Below are 20,048 nucleotides of genomic sequence, written 5' to 3' on the forward strand. Positions count from 1 at the left end.
CTGCGTGCTTCGACAATATAGACAGCCGTACCCTAGGTGCAACCACAATGGAGGGGTATCAGTTGAAGGCCAGACAAATGTGTGGTTCCTAAAGAGGGGCAGCAATCTGGTTGGTTGATCTGGCCTTATAACATCAACCAGCATGGCCTTGCTGTGCTGGTACTGGAAACGGCTGACAGCAAAGGGTATGCAGCACTACTGTATGGTGACATGATGAGGGCCTCATCATGGGTAAAATATTTCCTAAGTAAAACAGACCCCCATTTGGACCTCCAGATGGGGATTACTCAGGAGGATGTTTGTGGGATTAAAGGGACCAGACTGCAACGGTCATCGGTCCTTTGTTCCAAAACTTAAAAACTACCACACAGAGTAAAAAAAAAAAAAAACGGATGATAGAGAAAACAGACAACACAGGACAAGAAAAACTCAGACAAAGAACAGACATAACAAATTAAAATCACACTGAGTGTGGCGGTGGTTGGCCAACCATAGAATAAAAAAGGGAAAGCCAACCACCGAGAACACATTAAAAACTCAGTTTAAAACCGTAGGCCAAAGGCCAGAATCAACACAAAACAATAAAATAAAACAAACACTCAAATTAAATGATAAAATCCCCCTGCCTGAATAATACGTAAAACTAAGCCAGCCATAGCAGGGTCATCAGATAAAAGGGCAGGGAGCGTATCAGGCAGCGCAAATGTCTGCCTGACCACAGCTAAGGGGGCAGGCCAACAAAATGTGGGCCACTGTCAAAGCCGCCCTGCAGCGACACAGAGGAGGGTCCTCCCGGCGCAGTAAATAACTGTGTGTCAGCCAGGAGTGGCCAATGCGGAGCCGACAAAGGACGACTGAGTCCCTGCGGTTGGCTCGCATGGATGATCGCCACACAGTCGTCGTCTCCTTAATGGCACGGAGTTTATTGGGCGTGATCCGATCGCGCCATTCAGCGTCCCAAAGCGCAAAAACTTTTCGGCGGAGGACTGCTCACGAATCAGTGTCTGGGAGGCCAATGTCCATAGATGGTTTACTGATGGCCTCTTTCGCCAGGCGGTCAACATATTCATTGCCCGGGATACCGACATGACCGGGGGCCACACAAAGACCACAGAGCGGCTGCAACGGGCAAGAGTATGCAGCGACTCCTGGATAGTCATCTCCAGATGGTAACGAGGGAAACACTGGTCGAGAGCTCGTAAACCGCTCAGGGAATCTCTACAGATCACGGACTCACCTGAGCAGGAGCGAATATACTCTAGGGCACGAAAGATGGCGACCAGCTCAGCAGTGTAAACGCTGCAGCCAGCCGGCAATGAACGTTGCTCGGAATGGTCCCCTAGAGTAAGCGCATAACCAGCACGACCAGCAACCATCGAGCCGTCAGTGTACGCAATGCCAGAGCCCTGATACATTGCAAGGAGGGAGGGAAAGAAAGCGGTGGCGGAAGGCCTCCGGAGGGACTGAGTCCTTCGGGCCCTGTGCCAATTCCAGCTGAAGGCGAGGGAGACGCACACACCATGGGGGTTTACGCAGAGGTATGGCCCCAAGCCCGGCGAGAAGCTCTCGGACGTGGACCGCGATCGCAGGAGGATGTCATCATCATGAAAAATGAAACTGACAATCTACAGATTGGACAATCAAATGTTAGATCCCTTAATTGGGCAGGCAGGTTAGAAAATTTAAAAAGAGACATTTGATATAGTGGGAATTAGGGAAGTTGGTTGGTTGGTTGGTTGGTTTGGGGGATTAAAGGGACCAGACTGCGACGGTCATCGGTCCCTTTTTCCAAAAAATTAAAACCACCCAAAGAGAATAAAAACTAACAGCAGGAAAGACATCAGACGACACAGGACAAGAAATACTACTACAGAGATCAGACAAAACAAATTAAAATCACACAGAGTGTGACGGTGGTTGGCTGACCATAGAGATAAAAAGGAAAAGCCAACCACCGAAAACACATTAAAAACTCAGCATAAAACCGTAGGTCAATGGCCAGAATCAACACAAAAGAACAGAACAAACACTCAGAGTAAACGATAAAAACCCCCTGCCCGAATAAAACGTAAAACTAAGCCAGCCATAACAGGGTCATCAGATAAAAGGGCAGGGAGCGTATCAGGCAGCGCAAATGTCTGCCTGACCACAGCTAAAAGGGGGCAGGCCAACAAAATGTGGGCCACTGTCAAAGCCGCCCTGCAGCGACATAGAGGAGGTCCCTCCCGGCGCAGTAAATAACTGTGTGTGTCAGCCGGGAGTGGCCAATGCGGAGCCGACAAAGGACGACTGAGTCCCTGCGGTTGGCTCGCATGGATGACCGCCACACAGTCGTCATCTCCTTAATGGCACAGAGTTTATGGGGCGTGATCCGATCGCGCCATTCAGCGTCCCAAAGCGCAAAAACGTTTCGGCGGAGGACTGCCCGCAAATCAGTCTCTGGGAGGCCAACATCCAGAGATGGTTTACTCGTGGCCTCTTTCGCCAGGCGGTCAATATGTTCATTGCCCGAGATACTGACATGACTGGGGGTCCACACAAAGACCACAGAGCGGCCGCAACGGGCAAGAGTACGCAGGGACTCTTGGATAGCCATCACCAGACGAGAATGAGGGAAACACTGGTCAAAAGCTCGTAAACCGCTCAGGGAATCACTACAGATAACGAAGAACTCACCTGAGCAGGAGCAGATATACTCTAGGGCACGAAAGATGGCGACCAGCTCAGCAGTGTAAACGCTGCAGCCATCCTGCAAGGAACGTTGTTCGGAATGGTCCCCTAGAGTGAGCAACCATCGAACCGTCAGTGTAAACAATGCCAGAGCCCTGATACGTGGCCAGGATGGAATAAAAGCGGCGGCGGAAGGCCTCTGGAGGGACTGAGTCCTTCGGGCCCTGTGCCAAGTCGAGCCGAAGGCAAGGGCGAGGGACACACCATGGGGGTGTATGCAAAGTGGCCCGGAAAGGAGGTGGAACAGTGAAAACCCGAAGCCTGGAGATGGACGACCGATCGCGGGAACAGGAGACGATAGTTTGGATGCCCGGGCAAGCTTAAAACATGGGCAGCGTAAGCGGCCAGCAAACGTTGGCGCCGTAACCGCAGGGGAGAGACACCTGCCTCCATTAGTATGCTGTCCACAGGGCTGGTGCGGAAAGCACCAGTGGCAAGCCGTATGCCGCTGTGTAGGATTGGGTCCAGTACCCGCAGCGCAGATGGGGATGCTGAGCCATAAGCCAGGCCCCCATAATCCAGACGAGACTGAATTAACGCCTGGTAGAGCCGTATCAGGGTAGATCGGCCGGCACCCCAGCTAGTGTGGCTCAAGCATCTCAGAGCATTTAGATGCCGCCAACACGCCTGTTTAAGCTGCCGAATCTGAGGCAGCCAAGTCAGCCGGGCATCAAAAACTACACCCAAAAACTTGTGGGTCTCCACCACAGCAAGGAGTTCGTCGGCAAGATAAAGCCGCAGATCAGGATGGACTGTTCAGTGCCGGCAGAAATGCATAATGCGGGTCTTGGCAGCCGAAAACTGAAAACCATGCGCTTCAGCCCAAGACTGCCCCTTGCGGATAGCGCCCTGTAGGTGACATTCAACAGCTGCAATGCCAGTAGAGCTGTAGTAAAGGCAGAAGTCGTCAGCATACAGGGAAGCGGAGACAGAATTTCCCACGGCCGTTAATGGCTATTAAAAACAGGCAGACACTTAAAACAGAACCCTGTGGCACACCGTTCTCCTGGACGTGAGAGGAACTATACGAGGCCGCGACTTGCACGCGGAAGGTACGATACGACAGAAAATTGCGGATAAAAATCGGCAGAGGACCCCGAAGACCCCATCCATGAAGCGTAGAAAGGATGTGATGACGCCATGTCTTATCGTACACCTTCCGCATGTCCAAAAAGACAGCGACCAGGTGCTGACGGCGGGCAAAGGAAGTACAGATGGCCGACTCCAGGCTCACCAGATTGTCGGTGGCGGAGCGGCCTTTACGGAACCCACCCTGAGACGGAGCCAGAAGGCCCCGAGACTCCAGTACCCAATTCAAGCGCCGGCTCACCATCCGTTCAAGCAACTTGCAAAGAACGTTGGCGAGGCTAATGGGACGGTAGCTGTCCACCTCCAGAGGGTTCTTTCCAGGTTTCAAAACTGGGATGACAATGCTTTCCCGCCATTGCGACTGAAACTCCCCCTCGACCCAAAGACGGTTGTAAAGATCGAGGAGGCGCCGCTGGCAGTCCACTGAAAGGTGTTTCAGCATCTGACAGTGGATGCCATCTGGCCCAGGAGCGGAATCAGGGCAAGCGGCTAGGGCACTGCGAAATTCCCACTCACTGAATGGAGCATTGTAAGATTCTGGGTGGTGGGTGCGAAACGAAAGGCTCCGATGTTCCATCCGCTCTTTAATGGAGCTGAAGGCCAGTGGGTAATTGGAAGAAGCGGAACTAAGAGCAAAGTGCTCTGCCAAGCTGTTGACAATTTCGCCGGAGTATGTACAAACTGCTCCATTCAGTGAAAGCACAGGGACGCTGACAGGGGTCCGATAGCCATAGAGGCGTCGGATCTTGGCCCAGACCTGCGATGGAGAGACATGGAGGCCAATGGTGGACACATACCGCTCCCAGCACTCCTGCTTGCTTTGGCGGATAAGGCGGCGGGGCCGCGCACGCAGCCGTTTGAAGGTGATGAGGTGTTCAATGCAGGGATGTCGCTTGTGACACTGTAGCGCCCGCCGGCGATCTTTAATCGCTGCAGCGATCTCAGGCGACCACCAAGGCACAGTTCGCCGCCAAGGGGACCCAAAGGAACGGGGAATGGCAGATTTGGCGGCAGTAACTATGCCGGTGGTGACCGATTGAACCACCGCATCAATGTCATCATTAGAGAGAGGCTCAATAGCGGCAGTGGAGGAGAACAAGTCGCAGTCAGCCTTATTCATAGCCCATCTGCTAGGGCGCCCAGAAGAGTGACGCTGTGGTAGTGACAAAGATCGGAAAGTGGTCACTACCACACAGGTCGTCATGCACACTCCATTGGACAGACGGTAAGAGGCTAGGGCTACAGATTGAAAGGTCAATGGCGGAGTATGTGCCATGCGCCACACTGAAGTGTGTGAAGGCACCATCATTTAAACTCGAGAGATCGAGCTGTGACAATAAATGCTCAATGGTGGCGCCTCGACCTGTTGCCACTGACCCACCCCACAGAGGGTTATGGGCGTTGAAGTCGCCCAATAGCAAGAAAGGTGGCGGCAATTGGGCTATCAGCGCAGCCAGGACATGCTGCGAGACATCATCATCCGGTGGAAGGTAAAGACTGCAGACAGTAACAGCCTGTGGCGTCCACACCCGAACAGCAACAGCCTCTAAAGGTGTTTGGAGAGGGACAGACTCGCTGTGCAGAGTGTGAAGAACTTAAGAGGCAGACGCCACCAGACACCCTTTCATATGCTGCCCGGTTCTTACAATAACCCCGATAGCCACGGAGGGCGGGGGTTCGCATTGCTGGAAACCAAGTTTCCTGAAGAGCAATGCAGAAGAAAGTTGGCGGAGCTCAGCTAGATGGTGGAAGAAACCGCTGCAGTTCCACTGGAGGATGGTATTGTCCATTGCGGAGAAAGGCGTGACGGGACTGGGAAGGCAGATTACGCCGCTGGGTCACCTGCTGCCTCCGATGGAGCACCCGTGCAAGTGCTATCCATTGTGTCTGAGGGATCGGCGAGATCGAGGTCCTCAGCGGACGCAAGGATCTCCACCTCATCCTCAGATGCAGAGCTTTTAGGTAGCGGTGGAGTAGGTGCCACCACAGGTGTCTTGGACTTACGGGTCTTCAAAGTCGTTTTCTCTCGCTGTTCCTTTGGTTGCCGTTGTTGAGAGGGCTTATTGGAGTCAGTCTCTGGGACCGAAGAGGATCGCGAAGCCCGTCGACCAGCGACCTGTGGCTTCTTCAGCCACTGGTTGGTGTCTGCTGTGCCGCCGCTGGTAGGAACCTGGGAAGGGAGTGACCCAAGGGATCCCTTCCGAGCGAGAGAAGCCGAAGAAGACTTACGCTTCTCCAGCTTAGAAGTGGGGACTGGTGTCCCCGGTGGTTTAGTGGGTGCTGCTCCCGAGGTAGATGGTGTGGGAGCAACAGCGAGAGAAGGGGGCCCCCATCGTCAAGGGGGCAGGTGAGGTCCTCTGACAGAGCTGACTGTATATCTTGCAGCTGAAGGAGCTGGAGCAGGAGTGACAGTGGAGGCATAAGATGACATCATGCGCACGGGATGTAGCCGTTCAAATTTCCGCTTAGCCTCAGTGTAAGTCAGTCGGTCCAGGGTCTTATATCCCATGATTTTGCGTTCTTTCTGTAAGATACTGCAGCCCGGCGAGCAAGGGGAATGAGGCTCTCCACAGTTGATACAGACGGGAGGCGGAGCACATGGAGTATCGGGATGAGATGGACGTCCACAATCTCGACATGTGAGGCTAGAAGTACAGCGAGAGGACATGTGACCGAACTTCCAGCACTTAAAGCACCGCATCGGGGGAGGGATATAGGGTTTGACGTCACACCGGTAGACAATCACCTTGACCTTCTCTGGTAAGGTATCACCTTCGAAGGCCAAGATGAAGGCACCGGTAGCTACCTGATTGTCCCTCGGACCCCGATGAACACGCCGGACGAAATGTACACCTCGGCGCTCTAAATTGGCGCGCAGCTCGTCATCCGACTGCAAAAGGAGGTCTCTATGGAAAATAACACCCTGGACCATATTTAAACTCTTATGTGGGGTGATGGTAACATGAACATCCCCCAACTTGTCACAAGCAAGTAACCTGCGTGACTGGGCAGAGGATGCCGTTTTTATCAAAACTGACCCAGAGCGCATTTTGGACAAGCCCTCCACCTCCCCAAACTTGTCCTCTAAATGCTCTACAAAGAACTGAGGCTTCACGGATAGAAACGAGTCACCATCAGCTCTGGTACAGACGAGATACCTAGGCGAATACACGTCACTGTCATTCATTGCCTTTCGTTCCTCCCATGGTGTGGCCAGGGATGGGAACGATTTGGGGTCATAAACGTTAGCTTTAAAATGAGCCCCCGAACGCTTAGAGACTGCTGGTGGCTGGCCGCCAGCGAGAGATGATGTACCACGCTTCATTGCGGGTCATCCGCCCTGATGCCACCTACTCCGACCAAGGGCCCTCCCCACGGGCGCCACCCAGCCGCAGCAATAGCCACCTGGCAGGATGGCCATTGCCGGGAGTCCTGATGCCCCAGGGAGATGGGCATCTACTCCTTGGCATACGTGGGGCGTTAACGGCGCAGGCATCAGTAGAGCGATCCCTGAGTTGTCAGGGGGCTACAACCAACAGGGTACATGGCGGCCCCACCACAACGGACTGGCTACCGTGCTGGATCTTAGGTGCAAAAATGTCCAAGGTCGTCGTCGCAGTTAAAAGCAACACTACGGAGTGCAGCGTGGTAATCGCACCCAGGGACGTATCCTCGCCCAAGAGATGGAAAACGAGCGGGACACCATTGCAACGACGAAAAAGCCGGCTAAAGGTCTCAGTGCACGACGGATACAGTGCACCATGTAAGGCGCCCTTCCCCAATTGGCTCGCTCTTCGGAATAGTTTAGAAAGATGGAGGTCAAACCCGAGAGGGGACCATCACATAAGGCCGAAACATTTGAGACTCCTTTTAGTCGCCTCTTACGACAGGCAGGAATACCGTGGGCCTATTCTAACCCCCGAACCCACAGGGCGGGGGGGATTAGGGAAGTTCAGTGGCAGGAGGAACAGGTCATCAGGGCACATCAATACAGGGTTATAAATACAAAATAAAGTAGGGGTAAAGGAGAAGTAGGTTTAATAATAAATAAGAAAATAGGAATGTGGGTAGCTACTATGAACAGCATAGTGAATGCATTATTGTAGCCAAGATATACACGAAGGCAACACCCACCATAGTAGTATAAATTTGTATACTAATCAGCTATGCAGATGAAGAGACTGGAAAAATGTATGATAAGATTAAAGAAATTCTTCAAATAGCTAAGGGAGAGGAAAATTTAATTGTGACGGGCACTGCAATTCTATGAAAGGAAACTGAAGATGAGGAAAGTAGTAGATGAATGTGGACTGGGTGAAAGGAATGAAAGTAGACACTATGGGTAGAATTCTGCCCAGAGCAAAATTTAATCATAGCTAACATTTGGTTTAAGAATCATGAAAGAAGGTTGTATTTGTGAAAGAGACCTGAAAGCTTTCAGATTAGTTATTTTAAAGGTAAGATAGAGATTTCGTGACCAGATTTTAAACTGCAAGATGTTTCCAGGGGCAGATGTAAACATGGACATAAATTCATTAATTGCGAACTCTAATTAAAAATGAAGAAATTGAAAATAGATAGCAAAACAAGGAGATGGGTCCTGGATAAGTTGAAAGAACAAGAGATCGTTGAGAGTTTCAGAGGAAGAATTGGGCAACAACTGACAGAGAAAAGGTACGCAGTAGAAGACAAACAGGAGATGAAGTAATGAAGGCAGCACAGGACCAAATAGGTAAAAAGACAAGGCCCAGTAGAAATTCTAGGGTATCCCAGAGCATATCAAATTTAACTGATGAAAGGAGAAAATATAAAAATGCAGCATGTGAAGCAAGCAAACGGGAATATAAACTTCTAAAAAATGAGATTGACAAAACGTGCAAAATGGCTAAGCAGGAACAACTAGAGCCCAAATGTAATGACATACAAGCATATACAAGGTGTCCCCCCCTAAGAGTCATCAGTGTTATTTTCTCTGATGTTTTGGCAGACATCTGCAATTTCGTTTTTGCCATGTGTAGCTGGAGTCAGTCCAAATAAATACTGCTCATCATATCTTCCACTCAACACCTAGTGTTGACGGAGAGCGTCCGTTTGTTTCCATTACAAGAAAATGCTGAATTTTATATGCCCATTCAATAGAGTAATCCTAAATTTGTCTAGGGTGATATTCATTCTATCAATAAGCATTAAGAGGGACAGTAAAACATGAAGCATAAACATTACTCCAGCAGTGACTGACGAATGTTGCTGTAGTGCTGTAGCAGTCACCATGGACCAAGGCAGTGCTACTGCTGTTGGAATACTGGTTATTCTTCATATTTTGCTTTCCCTGTTAGTGCATACCAATAAAACACACATTGGAGTGGACTAATATGGGACCACTCTATAGAATGAGCATGTGAAGGTCAGCTATAAAACTCAGTTTGTTTGAAACGGAAAACTAACGGATGCCTTCCTTAGACACTGAGTGTTTCGCGAAAGATGTTATGAGCAGTATTTGTTACGACTGACACCACCTAGACCAAGAGCTCAGATAATAAACTAGTGCTATGCAAAGAAGGGAAAGCTGAGGTGTGGAAGGGGTATATAGAGAGGCTGTATAAGTGACGTTAACTTGAAGCCAATATTACAGAAAGGGAAGAGGATCTAGATGAAGGTAAGATTAGAGATTTGGTACTGCAAGAACAATCTGACTAAACACTGAATCTCAGACTTCAAGAAGAAAAAGTTCCAAATCCAAAGAAAGCAGGTGCTGACAGATCTGAAAATTACCAAACTATCCATTTAAAAGGTCATGGTTACAAAATACTAACACAAATTATTTACAGAACAATGAAAAACTAACAGAATTTGACCTAGGTGAAGATCAGTTTGGACTCTGGAGAAATGTAGGAACATGCAAGGCAGCGATGACCCTACGACTTCTCTTAGAAAATAGGTTTAGGAAAGGCAAACCTACGTTTTTAGCATTCGTGAACTTAGAGAAAGCTTTCGACAAAATGCTCTCTGAAGGTAGAGGGCATAAAATGCCAGGAGCTAAGGGCTATTTATAACATGTACAGAAACCAGATGTAGTTATAGGAGTCGACAGACATGAAAGAGAAACAGTCGTTGAGAACAGAGTGAGAGAGGGTTCTAACTATCCCTGATGACATTAAATCGATGGAAACCAAAGAAAAATTTTGAGTATGAATTACAATCCAGGGAAAAGAAATAAAAACTTTGAGGTTTGCCGATGACGATGTAATACTGTCAGAGACAGCAAAGAACCCTGAAGAGCAGTTGATTGGAATGGACTGTGTCTAGAGAGGATGACATAAGAGGGACATCATCAAAAGCAAACCAAGGGTAATGAAATGTAGTTTAATTAAATTAGGTGATGCTGAGGTAATTAAATTAGGCAATGAGTCACTAAAAGTAGTAAATGAGTTTTGCTATTTGGGCAGTAAAGTAGCAGATTATTACCAAAGTAGAGACGATATAAAATACAGACTGGCATGGCTAGAAAAAATTTTCTGAAGAAGAGATATTTGTTAAAATCTAATACAGAGTTAAGTGTTATGAAGTATTTTCTGGAGGTATTGTCTCGATTGCAGCATAGTATGGAACTGAAATGTGGATGAGAATTATTTCACGCAAGAAGATAATTGCTTTTGAAATGTGGAGCTACTGAAGAATGCTGAAGATCAGATGGGCGATCATGTAACCAATGAGAAGTTACTGAATAGAACTGAGGAGAAAAGAAATTTGTGGCATGAGCTGACTAAAAGGACACATGAACACTGGACACATTCTGAGACATCAAGGGATCACCAATTTAGAATAGAAGGGAAGGGAGAGTGGTTATGCGAGTGCAGGGCGGGGTGGTAAGAATTATTGAGTGAGACAGAGATGAATGCACTAAGTAAGTACAAAATGACGCGAGTTGCAGTAGTTATTCGGAGATGAAGAGGATTGCACTGGATACAGTAGTGTGGAGTGCTGCATTAAACCAGTCTTCGGACTGAAGGCAATGACAGAAACAATAGAAATTACTTGTTTACAGATCTGATTTTCAGACTGTACCAATAGGGGTACCACAGGACAGTGTTCTAGGATGTCTTATTTCTTATTTAGGTAAATTAGAGATTCCTATCAATGGGACTCTCATAAATGTGTTTACTGATGACACAGATGATGGAACTGATATAAAACAGGTATTGCCAACATCTGCAACCAGAGTTTAGGAATACATGCAAAACTGGTTCGAAATGTACTAGTTAATCTTTAATCTATCAGAAACCAATTATATTCATTACAGAAAAAAGTTAAATCCTGATCTGGACCTCAGAATTCAAAATAAATGAATTGAGAGAGTAGCTGTTACCAAATTTTTAGGTGTGCACATTTAAGAAAATTTAGGATGGAAGATCACATCCTCTATCTCACTAAGATAAGCTCAGCTTGCTTTGTACCCTATGCACAATTAGTAATACATGTAGTAGACAATGTAGCTTACTTCCATTTTGTTATTACCAATAGCTTCACCTCTTGGGGTGGTTGTAAGGCAAACCTGCAAACTACCATCACTATACAAAAGTAAGCTGATTGAATAATTACCAACAGTTCAAGGCTAACACCCTCCAAACAATTATGTCAACAACTAAATACTCCACCCTTGCTATTACTATATATACAAAACAAGTGTAATTAACACAAATAGACTGACAGTTTCAGAACTGATGTAGACCTTCATTCTTTTAATGACATCCATGTAGAAAAGGTAAGCACGGCTTCAGCACAAAGACATACATACATCCAGGATACTAGACTTTACAAAAACTTTCAGCACAGATAAAAGAAATAAACAAGATTTCTTCATTTAAGAGAGCATTATTCAAATCTTTATGTTTTTATTACAATGTAAATGTGTACCTGCAATAAACTTGTGGTAAACAACTATATTAATTCATTGCAAGTCATCAAGTGCTTGCTCTAATGTCGTTTAATATTTTGAGAAAAATGTAACACATTATTTGTAATAAATATCAACTACATATTCAAAAAATAAATTTTTGTAATTCATCAGTATTGTATACTGATGGGGGACAAAAAAAGAAAAGAAATTGCAGCACCAAAAAATAATGAAAGTGAAGCAATGAAATTTTGGGAACACATTTGGCTAGGTTACGTATTTTTAAGAGATTAACATAGCAAGATCAAAGGTTAATGCAATTGCGAGATAAAACATTGCAAATGTAAAACCTGGTACATTAACAACCAGTGATATACCAGAATGTTGAATGCAAGCACACAAATGTGCATGGATTCTGTTGTACAGATGCCAGTTGCTGGATGGAGTTCCATGCCTGTTGCACTTTGTCGCGGATGATGTTGGGTTACAACAGCAGTATGTGGGCGAGATTATCTGTTTGAAAACACCCCCTGGAAAGCTGTTCACAAATGGCAGCACAAAAGGTCAAATCACCGAACAGACATACATATTTTCAGTCATAGTGCTTGTGATAAAAACAAGGTTGCTCCTGCTGTCATACAAAATCGCATCCTAGACCATAACTTCATGTGGAAATCCAGTGTGTGTAGCCCGCAGACAGGTTGCCTGCAGGCCCTCGACTTGCCTTCTCCTAACCAACACATGGCCATCATGGGCACCAAGGCAGAACCAGTTTTTATCAGAAAAAACAACAGACCTCCAACCTGCCCTCCTATGAGCTCTCGTTTGACACCACCGAAGGCACAAATGGTGGTTTTTTGGTGTCAATGAAATGCACGCTCCAGGGTGTCTGGTTCAGAGCTGTTGTTGAAGTAACCGATTTGTAACAGCTGCAATTTGCATGAAAATGCTGTGAGACAACACAACCATCTGGTTACAATTTTAATGACTTATGTCTTGACCAGGCTTATTTCTCATCAACCTTACACTTTTCCACTTTCTATCATTTTGAAAGACAGTGCTATGTAAGTCAGATGAAAACATTAGATACACTGCTTCACATCAACATTCTCGAACACAAAGCAAGTGCAAACTGTCTCATGCTTGAGAATGTTGACGTTATACAATGGATCTAATGTTTTTATACGACTGACATACGACTTTGAAAAAAACTGGAAAAGTGTAAGGTTGACGAAAAATAAAAGCCTGGTCAAGACATATGTAAAGTTATTAAAAGTGATTTTTAACCATTTGTGGTCCCAACTGTTGCTCAAATTGTTTCTGCAGATGCAGTATGATACACCACAGCCGTACAGCAAAAATGGTCTTCCCTCTCAGTAGTGCCACAGGGCATTCTGGAATGCAGTCATCTTGCAGCTGTACATTATTATGATCACTGCCAAATCATATGGCGTGGCTACACTCATGCCAAGTCTTTCTACAATATTGCACAAGGAGCATCCTGCTTCTCGTAGCCCTATTACACAACCTCATTCAAACTACGTGAGCTGTTGATGATGGCATCTGTCATATTAAAGGCTTTCTTGACTAACAAATTCACTATGTCCAATCTCTAAGGTAGGTAACGCTCATGACCATTACAACACATATTTAAAGCAAACCAGATTTACGTACTCCCAATGGCGCTACTGGCGCCACTCTTATGTGACTGGTGCGAAATGGGAATACATCATCATCTTTCAGATGTAGAAACATGCCTACCAACTTTCATTTATGTTTCAGACCTACTCCTTCATGTAGTGATTCTTTTTTTCAATCATTGTATATGTAGTTTTGAATATTGTGCAGGGTACTATACATATTTTATGTTTTTATGAAATCCAATCAATCTATACTCTCTCTGAATGACTAAACTACTGCTACTACCACTAACGACCTTTGCATATAATGCAAGCGATGCATATACAATGCCCATTTACTTATTAGTTCTATGTGAGACTTTTGTTTTCTTGTGAACACATATTTTCGAAGCACTGTAGTTTAATTTTATGCACAAAGAAATTAAATAAAGCACTTAGTTCTCAGTGCAATTTCAACAAAAAGAAAAGGCCAAAAAATTATACATACCAACACATCCTCTTGTAGAAATTTTCTGGGAAGAGAGATACAGCTGCAAATCTCTCACTCTTAGTTGAAGGAGAAGAGAACGATTTAGTGGACGAGCACTCAAAATTCGGCATTTTCTACACATGTACTTCTTGTCTGACAATCGTATACATGGTGACTTGATTGAACAGTCATCTCTTCTTGGAAGTAAACAGTGTTTGCAGTAGTAACGAAGGCAAATGCCACACTGTTTCTAAAGAAAATATAATCAGTTCAGTGTCCCAGACAGGAGTACTTTAATTTTGTAGTTTATTAATCATTTATGATCTATCACACTACGCTACTTTTAATGTAAAAAGCATTTTAGTTTTGACTTTTACCATACAAAGGTATTCACTCCATGGCTGCTTTTATTTCTTGCAGATGCAAAAGTGAAGCATATACTTTTATGTGCCCAAAAATACAATGAACTGAATGGAGAAACTATACACATTATCAAATCTCCAACAAATACACGTATTACTACTACTACTACTACTACTACTACTATAGTTATATAATTGACATTTCCAAATCATGACCAATTACAAACACTGAATTTTCAACAAAAGAGAAAACTGGTTTTTCATTTAGATAAAATGGTAAGTTGCAACTAGGATTATTTTAAAAAATGAATTTCCCAGGTAAATTCTAAATTAAAAATTATCTAAATTCAAAAACTGTTAATATGGTTTTACTTTAACTTATCTTTGCTATGCAGAGTATTTGGATAGTTTGTTGTTGGCATTACTTACATTTACCTGCATAAACACACGCACTAACATATATTTTCAATATTAATGTAGCAACTACTTACTTTTCTTTTGAAGACAGAAAACCGAATAGAGCATTCCTCACAAGCCATCTTCTTTTATTTGATAATGAATTATAAAAGTGAAGGATAATTCAATTATCATCCATTTTGCCTGTAAAATATCAGTATATGTAACAGTTACTACTCAGTCATTAATTTCTTCCTATGAAATTAACATACATGTTCTGCCCCATTACTAATGAAAAGCCATGCTCTATTAGAAATGAAACAAATAACAAAGAAAAAGCAAAATACCATAGGATGGATGGACTGGATGGACAGGGAAGAGTCAATTGACATCACATTTCACCACTTCACTTCTCAGCACTGATGAGCTACATAGCCATATAGCGGAAAAATTCAAACGGGTGAGGAGGGGGGGGGGGGGAAGGGGGGGCAGGCGGTGTCAAATGATTGCTGTCCTTAAAACGTGATTCACCCTTGTTTCCTGAAAACAGTATATCCAACTAGCAATGGAAGTTTGGTTTTGATATTTGTTAAATATGGGTAGCAAAAGATGGTAAAGGAAAACAACGAAGGATGGGCAGTAAATAAGATTTTAGTAGCAAAACATAGCACAGAAACATGTTAATTCTTTTCTTGTGAGCATGAAGAACTACAACCTTACAGAAAACTTCTCTTTCAAATATCCTTTCAGCATTTGCAGTGGTTTGAAGAGTTTTAATGATTCATTTCCTGAGAACCCTTGCAAGTTTGGCTAAGGGCATCCCTACACTAGGAACAAAACCAAGTACCTCAGCCCCACCTGCTCTATACGTAGCAGCTGTTTTATGAGGAACAGGTGGTGTACCCAGGAGAACCCAACTGGCCCCCAAGATTGCTGTTTTCTACAGAGAACACTTCGAGGAGGTAACTTTTCAAACTGCCTCGCTCAAAACCAGACCTCTCTTACGTTAATGACATTTCTAACATACAGGGTGTACATAAAGTCCGGGAAACTTTCAATTATTTATTGCACAAGAACCAAACATTGTACAGATATCACACATGTTATTTTGAGGAGAAACCCTGAAAGTTTTTTTCCATGTATACCGCCACAGCACAGTTTCAACGGGTATCTGGTACCCATAGAGACATCTGATCTTTGTCCAAATCTGCGAAGGAAAGGTATGTGGCGCAATGGTTGAAACTTATAGTTCCCAGCATTCTCACTTCTATCTTTTTATTAGTGTTGGTCCTGGGCACAGAGCCACTTGAAGGCAATGAGGTGCTCCATCGATGGGTGCCACTTATGGCATTTGAGAGCCTACCTAGACCTCTAATGGCTTTTGCGATTTCTGATGATCACCAAGAAACTGTCTTAGACTGGGGTCGGTCCGTAGAACTGGGAACCACTAAATCAGCTGCCAAAAAGAATTGCTATAGTTGTATTCTGGACTGCCTCATCAAATCTCCATGCGGCGGAGGGGATGAAAGGGTGACAGCAGAGGCTAAAATACCCCACCCCAGTCAGCACTGTTGAGAGCCCATCTGGGCAGGTATGCAGGGGAGTGATGCTGAGGGAGGGAAGGGGAGTGGTCACTACCATAAAGGTTATCGTGGACTCTCAAGTGGATGGATGGGAGGATACAAGAGCTGCAAATGGAAAGATCATGGCCGAATAAGATCCGTATACCACAATCAAGCATGTAGGGCCACCAGTATTCAAGAGGCAAACATCAAGTTGTGCCAGTAAATTTTCGAGGTCTTTACTGCAGCCAGTGATCATTGTACCACCCAACAAAATGTTATGGGTGTTGACATCATCCAAGATTAGGAAAGGTGGGGAGAGCTGAGAATCCAATGAAAACAGTATGTTCTCAGACATTTCTTCATTGGGAGGGAGATGAACATTGCAGATGGCAATATCCGAAATGCCCTTATATATAGTGTGTCCAGAACATACAAGCTAACACCACCCAACACACTGTCATAAATAGCAACAATTCTTATAATATCCCTAATATCTATAAAGGTCCAGGGTACAAGTTGCTGGAAACCAAGTCTCCTGAAGGGCAATACAGAAGGCAGGGAAAGTGCTTAAAAGATGTCTTAGCTCAGCCAGGTGGTGGACCACAATTCCACTGGAGAATAATGTTGTCGATGTTCTGTGAGGCCATTGAAGGGACCAAGGAGGCACGTTATGACCTAGGGTCACCTGCTGCTGCTGCTGCTGCTGGTTAAGGCATAAACACATAGGTTCTGGGTTCTGTTTTGTGGTGTGACCCGGTGCCTCAGAGGCCACCTGCTGCTTCTCCACCTCAGCCACAGGAGTGGAACAGGCGGGGTACGGTAGCATGAGGACCACTGGAATTTCCTCCCTCTTGGAGTACTACTTCTTATCTTTCCTCTTCTTCTAGGACTTGGATGATTGCAAGAGCTTCTTTGGATCATTTTCAGGCAATGATGATCGCAAAGCCCTGCAACCAGTAGTCTGTGCTCCTTCAGCTAGTAGCTGGTGTTTGGTTGTAAACCGGCAGTAGCCTTGGAAGGAAGGGTCCCAAGTGACCCCTTTCTAGCAAGAGAAGCTGTCAGACGAAGGTGCTCTGTCTTTCGCTGGGAGGTGGGGACCAATGGCCCCAGAGGGTGGGAAGCCAATGATCCCAATGTAGGTGTGAAAAAAGCAGCAAGAGGAGAGCCCCAACCATCAAGGGGGCAGGCTTGGTCGAGTGGCCCTGACGGCACACGTAGGTGGTGTAAGGGGCAGGAGTACCATCGCCAAAGGGGTAAATGTCATCGTAGCTGCAGCATATGACACCATCCTACATGGTGGGTGCAGCCACTCATACTACTACTTAGATTCTTGACAAGTTTGTACAGAGTCGTATATTCTTTTATTTTATTTTCTTTCTGCAATCCAGAAAGTAGGGAGAATGGTGCTTTCCACAGGCAACACAGATGGGTGGGAGGGGCACAAGGAGCATTCACACGCAGTGGTCTTCCGCAATCTCTACAGATGGGTGTGCTTGCAATGCGAAGACATGTACTCAAATTTCAAACACTTGAAGCATTGCATAGGAAGAGAGGGGGGGGGGGGGGGGGGACACACTCATGGTTTCACATTGTACTGGTATACCATCACCTTGACATTTTCCGATAATGAATCACCCTCAAAGGCCAAGATGAAGGCACTGTTAACAATCCTGAAGTCCTTTGGCCCCCTATGGACCAGGCAATGAATTACCCTCAGATACCTAGATGAAGGCACTGGTAACAATCCTAAAATCCTTTGGCCCCATATGGACATGACAAAGTGTGCACTCTCATACAATCCAAGTTGACGCATAGCTCATCATCCGACTGCAAGATCAGGTTTCGGTGAAAAATGAAGCCCTGAACCATATTTAGACTACTATGAGTAGTGACAGTCACCAGTATGCCACTCAACTTGTTAAAAGTGAGCAACTCCGGTGACTGGACAGGGAATGCTGTTTGGATCAAAACTGATCCGCTTTTAATTTTACAGCTGCCTGCCACTCCCCCAAACTTGTCTTCTGTGTTTTCCAAGCAGAATAAGAGCTTTTTGGCCCAGAAGGAATCCCCAACCGTCCTTGCGCAAACCAAGTATTTCAGGGAGTATTTCTCTGCTTGCTGCTTAGCCCTACATTCCTCCCACAGTGTGGCCAGGGAAGGGACCATTTTAGGGTCATATCTTCTGAATTAAACAAGGACATTCCTTCCATACAGACTGCTGGGGCTGTATGACCACTAGATGGAGATAACTTCATCCACTTCACTTGCAGCTCATCTGCCATGGTGCCGCCCACTTTAAATGGGAGCTCTCCTTATGGGTGCCACCCTGCCTCACCAATGGCTACCTGGCCAGTAAATCCTTTGCTCGGAGTCCCTGTACCCCAGTCACAATGGGCACATACTCTTGGTGGGCATGGGGAGTTTTCAGCTCATGTACAAACAATGTGATTCTTGCACAGTCAGGGGCTACTACCATACAGGTACATGACAACTCCCCCCCCCCCCCACCACCACCACCACCACCACCACCACCACCATCACCGCAATGGCATGGCTATCATGCTGGGTTTTGTGTGTATTGCCTTAATAAAGGGAAGAGTTCAACGATGGAAAGGCACAAAGGGTCAGCATACACCACATTGTGCAACCTTCCCTGAATGATCTGCACTTTTGGAGACTTTTGAAAACTGGTGGTAAGTAGAACCCAACAACAATGTGTTTATTTAACGAAAAGTTACAGAGATCACTGGAAGGGGAAACACGAGTCCCAAATCATAATCATAACCATGTTCAAACTGGGCCTGTGCCAAGAAAACCATCTGAGTGGATGAAGGGGGGAAAAGGATATTGGAAGTACAAGTGTGCAGCATGTAAAGGAAGTAATGCTGCATAGGCTGGAGGCCTGTGATACCCAAGCATCTACTCACAAAGGAATTCTGAACCCTGTGGGGGGGGTCCAATTTTTCTGAAATTGTAATCATTTGTTTTTCTGTTGAAGTATGTCACACCATCTGATTTCTGTGTCATTCAGATAATTTCTTCATGATGTGTCTTTGCTTTAGAGGGTACATAAATGGTCTGATGGACAGTTTGAGCACCAATTTGTGCCTCTTTGCTTACGATACAAGACAATTTAGACAAAATTTCTAGTTGGTGTGATGACTGGCTGCTTGTTGTAAACGTAGTAAAATTAACATTAATTCAGGTGAGTAGGAAAAACAATCCCATAATTTTTGAATATGGCATTAGTAGTGTGTTGCTGAACACAGTCGTGCCAATTAAATCTAAGGGCATAATGTTGCAAAGCGATATAAAATGGAATGACCATTTAAGGATTGTAGTAGGGAAGAGAAATGGTTGGCTTCAGTTTATTAGGAGAATTCTGCGAAAGTGTGGTTCATCTCTAAAGGAGATTGCACAGAGAACACCAGTACGACCCATTCTTGATTATAGCTCGAGTATTTGGTATCTGTAGGATGTCAGATTAAATGAAAACATTGAAGCAATTCAGATGCATGCTGCTAGATTTGTTACCAGTGGATTTGATCAACATGCAAATATTATAGAGATGCTTAGTAAACTCAAATGGGAGTCCCTGGAGGAAAGACTATATTCTTTCTCTAGAACACTGTTGAGAAAATTAAGAGAACCAGCATTTGAAGCTCACTGAGAACAGTTGTTCTGCTGTCAACTTAAATTTTACATAAGGACCATGAAGATAAGAGAAATCTGGGCACAAATGGCGCTTATGAACCATCGTTTCTCCATAGCTCTGCACGTGGAACAGAAAGACTAATGGTGGTACAACGTACCCTTCCCCACACACCATACGGGGGCTTGCAGATTATGCACATAGATGAAGATGCCAAGGAACCCATCACAGTAAGTAGTTAACAACCCAGC

At 45.3% G+C, this 20,048-nt stretch overlaps 1 protein-coding gene across 3 annotated transcripts in view; it reads right to left on the minus strand.

The window, feature by feature from the left end:
- LOC126248608 (E3 ubiquitin-protein ligase RNF34) overlaps window positions 1-20,048 on the minus strand; it is an 88,064-nt gene that overhangs the window by 47,821 nt on the left and 20,195 nt on the right. For all 3 annotated transcript variants that reach the window (XM_049949771.1, XM_049949751.1, XM_049949761.1), the window contains exons 2-3: window positions 14,676-14,784; window positions 13,841-14,072 (exon numbers count right to left, since the gene is read on the minus strand). In XM_049949771.1, the coding sequence (XP_049805728.1) occupies window positions 13,841-14,072; window positions 14,676-14,723 (280 nt within the window). In that variant the 5' untranslated portion in view covers window positions 14,724-14,784. The remainder of the gene's footprint in view (window positions 1-13,840; window positions 14,073-14,675; window positions 14,785-20,048) is intronic.

The sequence above is a fragment of the Schistocerca nitens genome, chromosome 1, assembly GCF_023898315.1.
Source record: "Schistocerca nitens isolate TAMUIC-IGC-003100 chromosome 1, iqSchNite1.1, whole genome shotgun sequence".
In the NCBI taxonomy this organism is placed as follows: Eukaryota; Metazoa; Arthropoda; class Insecta; order Orthoptera; family Acrididae; genus Schistocerca; species Schistocerca nitens.